Source organism: Kluyveromyces lactis (assembly GCF_000002515.2).
Source record: "Kluyveromyces lactis strain NRRL Y-1140 chromosome B complete sequence".
Taxonomy (NCBI): domain Eukaryota; kingdom Fungi; phylum Ascomycota; class Saccharomycetes; order Saccharomycetales; family Saccharomycetaceae; genus Kluyveromyces; species Kluyveromyces lactis.
This window is the reverse complement of record NC_006038.1, coordinates 246,335-257,292: the sequence shown is the minus strand read 5'-3', so window position 1 is coordinate 257,292 and position 10,958 is coordinate 246,335. Positions and strand designations below refer to the sequence as shown.

The window sequence follows — 10,958 nt, the reverse complement described above, 5'->3', positions numbered from 1 at the left end:
CTATAGAATTATTTACATTAAGTAGAGGTGGATACAAAACTTAATACGCTGCCGCAGAATTTTACCAATTCATCCAATGATTGGCCCTTGCGGTGATTGGTATCCCAATGTTGCAGAGCAGTCTTGATATTTTGATTTGTGTTATTAGAATGAATTACATCACCATGCACTCTGAATAAGATGGTAATATATGCCTCATATAACTCAAAGTTCTTGTTGGTAGCCAAACCTTGAGCCAAACTTTCAATGAACCGACATAGCTCATCAAATGGTTGAAAAGCTTTCAAAGAACGAATCTCCAAATCAATATTTGAGGGAGTCATCTGGACTAATTCGTCAAGGAATGCTGAATAATCGTTTTTCTGCGAACCTTCTCTAAGTAGCTTAGTGAAATCAGATTCGAACTGAGCACCAAGTTTTCCTGAAGGTTTGAATTTATTCAGTTCACTAGCAGCATTAGCTTTGGCAGCATTTCGCTCCTGTTGTAGTTTAGAGGAATCCAAACTCAAATTCTCAGCGCCTTCCCTGGCTGAAGCCTCATCGCCCACCTTATCTTTTGCAAGTTGTAAGAAGAATGGAGCCTGCTCTGGTTTAACTGGAGCCTCCTTTGGTTTCGAACGTTGTTTAATTATATCGAGATTGAGTAAGATATTCATCTTGTTCCTTGGTCCCAAAGAAAGAGTCAATAAATCTTTATCAATTTGCTCCATCGAGTCATATTTACCAAAGAGATCTTCGGAATCATCTTCCTCTGTATCAAAAGCCCCTTCCAAAAAGTTGGAACCACCATCTCCGGAAACGTTTGGAAGCATAACAGTGGCAAATTCTTCTTCGTCGATCTGTCTGGTTGATACTGAAATGAACTGAGCTCTATTAGCCCAGAGGGAAATACCATTACCAGATACACTAGTGGTAGCCAATAAGTCACCATTTGGTGAGAATTTAATGTTAGTGATGACATTTTCCACTTTCATACCGTCTATACATCCACCTGTTGGTAAATCCCAGGTTCTAATTGTGGAATCTAATGACGAAGAAACGATCCAACGTCCATCAGGTGAGAAGTCAAATGATGAAATTCTATTGGAATGCCCCCAGAGTTGACGGACCACTTTTTGAGTAACCGAATCTACGACAACAATGGAAAGGTCATCTAATGCTAATGCGAAGAGGTCAGATGATCGATGGTATACCATTGATGTTATAGGTGAATCCAACTTTAACTTTCCCAAAAAAGTGCTTTTGGAAAAGTCATAAAATCCGACAATACCATCTAACCCACATGACACCATCTTTCTGTTCATACCATCCATTGCAATACCAGTAACTGCCTTCTTATGTAAACGATAAACCTTTCTCTTCTGTCCACTTTGTAAGTTGTGAACACTAATACCACCGTTTGAAGAGCCAACTAAACCAAAGTTACCACATTGTGATATAGCTACGCTCTTCGCAAACCCCTCATCATTAGTTGGGATTGTCCACCTACCAACTCTTTTTGTTCTCGAGTTCCATGTTCTTGCAAACTTTTCCCCTTTATGAACCGTCAAGATGTTTTCCCATTGGCCTTGTCTGTTATTTTCGATGACTATTGATGTAATCTCAGGGAACTTCTCACCAATGGTGCTTCCACCAATCCTATTTCCATCTTTATTCTTATGCAGACGCTGCGATAATTCCTGCGATTGTGCATCTTTTCTTAAGGAAAACCCCCATAAAGATCTATCTTTTGAAGCAGAAAGAATGAAATGAGATTGATCGTCAGCAAATGCAATAGAGGATGGAGGTTGAGAGTGACCACCTCTTGACCTTAATAATCTGGCTGGTTGAATGACCACTTCAGAGTCACCTTGCGATAAGGATGGATCGAAAACAAACTCTTTTAACTGGTTGTCACCACCACAAGTGACAACGATCGGCTGACCGTTCAAGAATGATGCTCTTGCAACACCACCATTCACTTCCTTGTGAATGCCTTTTAACACTTGAACACGTGAGCGATGATCTAAGTCATAAAAGATCAAATCACCACTGGTTGATGCTACTGAGATATGAGAAGCACCATCCGTTCTGAAAGAGATTGAAGAAATTCTCGTCGGCGTTTTAATGGTTCTGATTTTCTTACCCTTACGCAAATTGAATAAAATAACTTCACCAGATGATGTACCAAAGGCAACGATGTCTAAAGCAGGTGCAGGTTCAGCAGTGGTGATCTCATCGGGGAACTCATCGGAAGTGTACAATTGTTTTCCGGTCCGAACGTTAAACAAGGTGAAATTAGACTTAGTCACAACGAGCAACTTGTTAACATATGTTGGTAAATGCACCAAATCAACAATATCACCACCTTGTAACTTACCAATGGTGAAATTGGTGTATAATTCAGTAGCGAATTTATCAGATGGGGAATTTTTCTTATAGATATAAACAACATTATTATCTGTAGAAGCAATCAAATATTCACCGAAAACGTTAATTTTGGTCACCACGGTATTTGGATCAGGTAATTCAATCAAATGTTCTAGCTTACCTCTCTTATAGATCCCAACTTTATTCTTAAAACTTGCATAAACGTAATGAAAATGCGCTGCCAAACAAGTAATGTCTCCCTCTGTCTCCTTATCTGAAACGAATAGCAGATGCAAATTATTGGCATCAAAGATCTGAAACGACTTACCAACAGAAGTCACAATGTAGAAGGTCGTACCTAGGGTACCAATCGCATAAGGAACTCCAGTAGATACATTACCTACAATTCTATACGGAGAAAATATTCTGGAAGCATGTTTCCTAACAGCGCCGGAAGAACCAACTCTTCGTTTCTTTAACGATCCATCCACTGTCATGATTGCTAATGCACTGTTCTGTGACTTTATGCAATCGCTTAATTAACTGAACAACAAGCGAATCCAGTAATTAGCTGCTGACGATAGGTATCTATCTCATCTCATCTCATCTCATCGCTTCTTTAAAACGTCGAGCTTCGAAATTTTCATCGCTGAAACAGAAAAAGAAATCAGAATATCACGTGACACATAAGGGGGATCAACCTGCAAATGTGATTCTTAGACTTGGATAGAGAAGATACTATGTAACTTCACCATTAGATGCCATTAGATAGTAACCATACCACAGTCTGAAATCTCACTAGCGAAACACATGGAGGTGTTGCTTAGATACTGGTCTTTACTTCAGAATTACTCACAGTTTTCTATCAAGTTTTCACTATTATCCTTCACATATAAATTTATATACAAAATTAAACACATGGGGAATAATCGTACCATGCATCCGCTTATAACAGAAATCGATTAATTGCAACGATCTACAAAATAATTTTAACTGAAGTTTCAGCATTGGTTATAATCAAATTGCAGAACTGCCAGTCATGTCTTCTCCAGGTTCAATTTCTGATGAGGGTCAAGAGGCAATCAACGGAAATACCATGCCTCCACTGTTTTTAGATTCGAATACGAAAAAGGCTATGGAATCGATCGCTCCTATCCTTGAAGGGTTCACGCCGAAGACCTCTTCTAGTGAGAATAAGTCGTTGAAGTTGCCACCTGCTGGTTTTACCTCTGATGATGATGATGAGACAAATAAGCTCGTCAGAACGCTTAGTATTTCTTCTACTGGTTCGACAGGTCGTCATATGACTCCCAGTGTCCTAGGCACCTCATTCGATAGCATGAATGGTAACAAGCTTCAAAGACTGAAAAGTAACCAAAGTGGATCAGCATCAGTTTCTGCTATTCTGGAAGGATCGCCTAGTCCATCTCCTATGCTGGAAGAACCTCATGCATTCCCCTTCATTCCGCAAGCATTAGTCTCTAATGAAGCTGTCACAACCAACACTGACGGATCAACAACTCCAAGTTCGACAAATTCTTCGAGGAAAGCTTCAACTTCCTCGTCCAAGCCTCAGCTACCAAAGATTGGTAAAATTGGTGTTTGTGCCATGGATGCGAAAGTGTTATCCAAGCCATGCAGACATATCTTAAACAGACTAATTGAACACGGTGAGTTTGAGACTATAATTTTTGGCGATAAAGTTATATTGGATGAAAGCATTGAAAACTGGCCTACTTGCGACTTTCTAATATCATTCTTTTCCAATGGGTTCCCTCTAGAAAAGGCTATCAAATATGTCAAGTTAAGAAAACCATATATCATTAATGATTTGATTATGCAAAAAGTATTGTGGGATAGAAGGTTGTGTCTCAGGTTGCTGGCGGCAAGCAACGTACCTACCCCTCCTAGATTGGAAATTACAAGAGATGGTGGTCCCAAAATTGATGATGAACTGAAATCTATGCTTGCCGAACGTGGAGTTATTGTTTCAACTGTTCAAGAACCCAACTGGAGAATGGTGGACGATGACACCTTGGAAGTTGAGGGTAAGGTGATGACCAAACCATTCGTTGAAAAACCTGTGGATGGTGAAGATCACAATATATACATCTATTATCATTCGAAAAACGGAGGCGGTGGGCGTAGATTATTCAGAAAGGTCGGTAATAAATCTTCCGAATTTGACCCTACTTTGATTCAACCTCGTACTGAAGGTTCATACATCTACGAAAAATTCATGGATACCGATAATTTCGAAGATGTGAAAGCATACACTGTAGGTGAAACTTTTTGTCATGCTGAAACCAGAAAATCCCCTGTAGTCGATGGTATTGTGCGCAGAAACACTCACGGAAAGGAAATTAGATATATTACTGAACTTTCTCCAGAAGAAAAAGAAATGGCTCGTCAAGTGTCGAAGACGTTCGCTCAAATGATCTGTGGTTTCGATTTATTACGTGTTGAGGGCAAGAGTTATGTCATTGATGTTAATGGGTTTTCATTTGTCAAAGATAACACAGAATACTATGATGCCTGTGCCAAAATTTTGAGAGATACCTTCTACAACGCCAAAAAATTGATGGACCTAGAAAAGCGGAACCTTCCTGCAATTCAAGAGGAGAAAACTCAAAAATGGGTATTTAAGGGGCTAGTTACTGTTATCCGTCATGCAGACCGTACACCAAAACAGAAACTCAAGCACTCGTTTACCTCTCCGATATTTTTGTCTTTATTGAAAGGTCACAAAGAAGAAGTAGTCATAAGAAATATCAATGACTTGCAAATTGTTCTGCAAGCACTCAAAATTGCACAAGAGGAAAATGCTGAAGATCCAGCGAAACTTGCTGTCTTAGCAAACGCTTTGGAAAAAAAAATCAGTTTTCCTGGAACTAAGATTCAATTAAAACCAGTTCTGAACAAAGACAACGAAGTGGAGAAGGTTCAATTCATTCTCAAATGGGGTGGTGAGCCAACACACTCCGCTCATTTCCAAGCTGAAGAATTAGGTGAGCAGATGAGACAAGACTTTGATTTGTTAAACAAGAACATCTTGCACAACATCAAGATATTTTCTTCTTCCGAAAGGAGGGTTCTAGTTTCGGCCCAAATATGGGCCACAGCTCTATTCGGTGCGGATGAAATTAGTAGCGACGAGATCAGTATAAGAAAAGACTTGCTAGATGACTCCAATGCAGCTAAAGACCTTATGGATAAGGTGAAAAAGAAACTAAAACCATTATTAAGAATGGGGAAGGAGGCACCACCTCAATTTGCTTGGCCTGCTAAGATGCCTGAACCTTACTTAGTCATAAAGAGAGTTGTTGATTTAATGAACTACCATAAAAAAATCATGGATCACAACTTTGCTACAAAAAACGTTGAAGAAATGCAAACATGCTGGTGCTGTGCAGAAGATTCAATGCTATTCAAGGAGCGTTGGGATAAGCTGTTCAAAGAGTTTGTTACTGTGGATAAGGTAGATCCATCCAAGATTAGTGAATTATATGATACTATGAAGTACGATGCTCTTCACAACAGACAGTTTTTAGAGCACATCTTCATGCCTGATGATGATACTGAAGTTGAAAACGAAGAGGTCTGTCATCATTCTTTGGTTGACAGGTACCCCATCAATATTTTAGCTAGAAACAACTTCAAAATCCCAGACTCTTCTAATGCCCAAATGACTAACCAATCTTCCTCTAATTCAAAAAGTTCGAATAGTGTCGGATCTCTTGGATGGGTTCTTGAAAGTGTTGAAAGCGGATCCAAATCACCCCGTTCTTCGAATTCCACATTCGATGATCCGAAGTTCATTCAATTAAGGGAATTGTTCAAGCTTTCTAAGGTTCTCTTCGATTTTATTTGTCCCCAGGAGTACGGTATTGAGGATAATGAGAAATTAGACATTGGCTTGTTGACATCTTTACCATTGGCAAAGCAGATCTTCAACGATATTGATGAAATGAAGAAGAAAGATACACCAGCATGTGTTGCATATTTCACTAAGGAGTCACACATTTACACATTGTTGAACATCATCTATGAATCTGGTTTACCGATGAGAATCGCAAGGAACGCATTGCCAGAATTCGATTATTTATCGCAAATAAACTTTGAGTTATACGAGAGTACCGATGCATCTGGTAATAAATCACACGCCGTTCGATTAAAGATGTCACCTGGTTGTCATACGCAAGACCCTTTGGATGTACAACTTGATGACAGACATTACATCAGTTGTATTCCAAAAATCTCATTAACCAGGCATTTAGATGTTGATCATGTTTCTCAAAAGTTCAGAAATAAATTTAACAGGGTCATATTGCCGCAGAAATTTACACCAGTGAACATCACCAGTCCAAATTTATCTTTCAAGCGTAAAAGCATTACAGAAACATTGAACCTTCCTACTGCCAAAGAACAGGCGGCTAAAAAAGAAGACACTAAAAAGGAATAATTATACTAGCTGCTTGGCTTGGAACATAATTCCTTTCTGTTTATACTCCTGTTTATAAGCTTACGTTTTTAGATAATGCGCATTCTGTTTTTTTGACATTTATTTTATCTTTACTGGTGTGAGATACACTATGCGTGGATACACATGAACCTGCGGAAGAATGTCGTGCGAGTCTACTTTGGCCAAATTCATCTTACAGTTAATTTGGTTAAATCAAGATTTACATAATCTACAATGTCAAACTAAACCTGGTAGAGATATTCCCGATCATTTGTAATTCATAAGCTGACGACAATTATGAACTAATTGCCTTCGAATTGAAAGAAAATGAGAATTAGGTTATGTTTTAAGTTTTGATCTGCCAATGCTCCGTTAGTACGTTGTCTCTGTTTGTTACACTGTAAAACAATGCAACAGGAGGCAAGTCCTGCAATCCAAAGTGAGTGCATCATTGGGGTTAGTCTTTAAAGTTAGTTTAAGATAATTGTTTTTCTACGACGCGAACAGTGTTTTGAACTGCACTTTCAGCTCAGTTTAATGGTGCTCAAAAGATAGAAGAGAAGATAAAAACCATTTTATGATATCGATTGGGAAAGAAAATGAAATGATAAAATGAGACATAACTCTATTTAATAAATATTGGATCATCTTCATTCTTAGACTTTAGAGTACCATTTTTTAAAGGGACTGTGGTTGTGTTGATTATTTCCAATAGTAATATTTGAAGAACCCAAATTAGCATAACCGTGTGTACTAATTGGACCTTGCGCGTAACTTTGTTTCGATTTAATGTACAGGAGTGAGGTGTCAGTGTAGTTGTATTTTTTCTTCGTATCAATTCCTACTGATACAGCATTTAAGTTGCCCGGAAGCAGGACGACGGTTGTTTGCTTGCCCTTTTGTTCTCTTAGACCTACTCCAGTCTTAGACTATAGAGAAGCTAATGAGTCGAACAACACTGAAATACTTTCACCATAATGGTCACGGCGAATACATTCAGCGAATATCGAAGAGACATCAATTATGACAAGCTTCTTTGATTTTCTGATTCGTTCTTCTGAAATTGGATACGTGTTTGTGACTACAACCTTATGAATATCGTCTGACATTTCAAGCTGTTCTAGACAGTCACCTGTAAAGATACCATGAGTAGCGATAACGTAGACTTCTTTAGCCCCACAATTTTTGACCATGTGTTCAGCAGCAGAGATGAAGGAACCTGGTCTATCGATCATATCATCCAAGATAATAGCGGTGCGGCCCTGAACGTTACCAACCAAAGTGATCAATTTTTCCGGTTGCTCATCATCTTCTTCGTCATCTTCCGAATCAACAGCATCAAAGGAACCAATGGTTCCGATAGAACCCTCGCCATCGGACTGTATAGCGTCAGCATCATCAACGTATTCGTCGTCAACGACGTGGCCCTTGATAACACGAGCAGTTTGAATACCGTTCGTCAAGATGATATTCTCCTCCTCATTCTCAAAGTCCCCGGGTCTGATGATTGGTTTGTTTTTCCTTAACATAGATTGTTTCCTTTGCTTCAATTGCAACTTATCCTTGTTCTGAGAGTAGAGATCCTTGGAACGACGACGATCCGTATGGATCATAGCGAAGTTAATCTTCAAAGAGTCAGCCAAAGCAGTGACTCTCTTGGTGCCGCCTGGGTTCTTGGACACAACAACTGCTTCTCTGTAGTCTTCGACATGCTCTCTGATCCATTTACCGAGGCTTGGTCCGCCGTATAAGTTATCGACAGGTTTGGTGAAGAACCCTTGCATTTGAGATGCATGCAAATCCATCGAAACGACGTGATCAGCTCCTGCCATGATCAACAAGTTGGCCAACATTCTTGCAGTAATGGCACCTCTATGCTTCTTCATCTTACATTGCTTAGAGTATGGGAACTGTGGAATCACAGCAGTGATCTTCTTAGCAGAACCACCTCTACAAGCACTGACCAAGATCAATAGTTCCATAATATGGTCGTTAATCTCTGGGGACCCACTTTGAATCACATAAACGTCTTCATCTCTAACCGAAACACCGATCTGGACAGATGTCTCACCATTGGCAAACTTTTTCAAAGTACATGGAGCTGCTTCAATACCTAGTCTTTCACAGACCAAATGACCCAATTCCGGATGGGAATTACCAACGAAAACTTTACACTTACGCATTTTCTTGATAGAATTATGAAACGAAAGAACCGGCAAATATCAAAACAACAACTTCGTTCAGTTACGAGTTGTATATGCGTTTTTCTTTAACTTGGATTTCGATTGAAAGAATGCGGGATCTTTAATTGAAGAGAATCCACACAGCAGAGACGGAGAAAGAGAGACAGAGAGCCGCAGTAAGAAAATAACAGAGCAATCCTGATACCAAATATAGTCTACCCAACTGACTACCACAAAAAAACAACCAATTTGAATCACCTTCCAAGTGCTTTTAAACCATTTCAACGTTATCTCATCTCGCTCCAGAGAGAAACCAATTGGAATAAATTTTACTTGCTGGTTGTTTTTTTTCATATTTCTTTTATCTCTGGCTTTTTTCATTTTTTCACTTTTCAACTTTTTTTGGGCCTAACAATGGTTTTCCGGGCCATAGATAGGACAAGGTGAGTCGCAATCTAATGTTCAAAGTCCGGCGGTAACGGTGTACGTGGTGTCCGGCTGTTTTGTTCATTTTATATTTTGTCACGTTCTATCCGGGTAATGAATTTTTAACTTGCAGATTTCACCATCGCTAATTTCTCTCTCAGGCAGTGTCTAAGCATATAACATAGTTCATTCGATAGTTTCTCATCCATCAAGCTTGAGTTATTATCAGCACAGCACCAGCATCGGCATCAGCACCAGCATCAGCACCACAGTTATACCTCAATGAGTACCGGTACCGATGGTTTCCAGAAAAGTGGTAAATCCAAATCAAATTCCAATTCTATCAAGGTACGATCTTTCGATGAGCAAATAGATGAGGCTAGAAATGCTATTCGTGGAAGCGAATTATTACAGAGCTTACATCAATCACTAACTCCATTCCAGGTTACACATGTACGATGTCTTGCGCTAGGTAATTTCCATCAAGATTTCCCTGCTAGGTTTCAATTGGCGCTTTTGTTAGAACTTCTCTATTTGTTGAAAGTATCGAGATGCTCATTTTATGATCCTGTCTTTGACGATGAAGACTTGGCATATATTAACGGTAATGGCTCTTGGTCAGTAGACGAATCTTCGCCATTCTTGGACGTAAATCCAAGCCAGATTATGTTCTTTCTACCACACGCTCCGTTAGACCTAACGGAAAAGGTTATAGCAGAAGAATCACCAAAAGTTTGGTTAGCTAATCATTTATTACAACATACTGACAGGTTGACAAAGGTACAATTATACGATAAATATCCTTTATTATGCAAATTGGTCAATTATATCAATTCTAACACAGCTACTAAGATCCGGTCAGCAACAGATACTGATGAAGATGGGTTTCAAACTTTTACATCCTCGAGAAAACGTAAGTCTAAGGCAAGAAATAAGTTCAAAGAGACTGTCATCGAATATGATGTTATAGAATCATACTTCAACGATTGTAAGATCATTAATGACTTTGAGAATGGAAGTTTACTCGCTAATAAAATATGGCTGAACTCGTTCTCAGATTTAGCGTTGCATGTTATCGCAAGCCATACGGTAAACAGTAACGAGCAACAAGTCCCATTGGCAGCATCGACCGATTCTTCTTAACTCAAAGTGTGTTGTATATCGAATAAGATATGTATTACATATATACATAAATAACAAACATAATTTGTAAAAGTAAAATTTAGAGGATTATTCTCGAGCAAGAGAACGACTTTGTATTGATTGATGCTATTAAAAAAGCACAAGCGAAATTTTATTATTGCTGTTGCGAAACGATGGATAGTTTTCGATGTTGTAAACATTAACTTTCCCGAATTAATGTACAACTTCAGTTCGTCCGATAGTTAAACTAGTAGCCCTTAAATCACAAAAGAGTGATATTGACCAAAATACACAGTTTTCCCTTCTGTGTAAGTATTGCCTATGGGATATAAAACATTGGCGAATCACAATTTTTCTATAGAATGGAAAATTCGTTGTGTCTCCATACTGAATAT

At 38.9% G+C, this 10,958-nt stretch overlaps 4 protein-coding genes across 4 annotated transcripts; 2 read left to right on the top strand and 2 right to left on the bottom strand.

The window, feature by feature from the left end:
- Positions 1–17: 17 nt before the first annotated feature.
- On the bottom strand, positions 18–2,846 carry UTP21 (rRNA-processing protein UTP21; the record flags this gene model as incomplete). The annotated part of the gene is made up of 1 exon (XM_451658.1): positions 18–2,846. One exon carries the CDS (start codon positions 2,844–2,846, stop codon positions 18–20), a length of 2,829 nt encoding a protein of 942 aa, XP_451658.1.
- A 542-nt stretch (positions 2,847–3,388) lies between these two features.
- Positions 3,389–6,811, top strand: VIP1 (inositol polyphosphate kinase VIP1; the record flags this gene model as incomplete). Its single annotated transcript, XM_451657.1, has 1 exon — positions 3,389–6,811. The coding sequence occupies one exon, from the start codon at positions 3,389–3,391 to the stop codon at positions 6,809–6,811; it is 3,423 nt and encodes a 1,140-aa protein (XP_451657.1).
- Positions 6,812–7,740: 929 nt separating this feature from the next.
- Positions 7,741–8,994, bottom strand: PRS1 (ribose phosphate diphosphokinase subunit PRS1; the record flags this gene model as incomplete). Its single annotated transcript, XM_451656.1, has 1 exon — positions 7,741–8,994. The coding sequence occupies one exon, from the start codon at positions 8,992–8,994 to the stop codon at positions 7,741–7,743; it is 1,254 nt and encodes a 417-aa protein (XP_451656.1).
- A 708-nt stretch (positions 8,995–9,702) lies between these two features.
- BER1 (Ber1p) lies at positions 9,703–10,563 on the top strand (the record flags this gene model as incomplete). Its single annotated transcript, XM_451654.1, has 1 exon — positions 9,703–10,563. One exon carries the CDS (start codon positions 9,703–9,705, stop codon positions 10,561–10,563), a length of 861 nt encoding a protein of 286 aa, XP_451654.1.
- Positions 10,564–10,958: the final 395 nt, after the last annotated feature.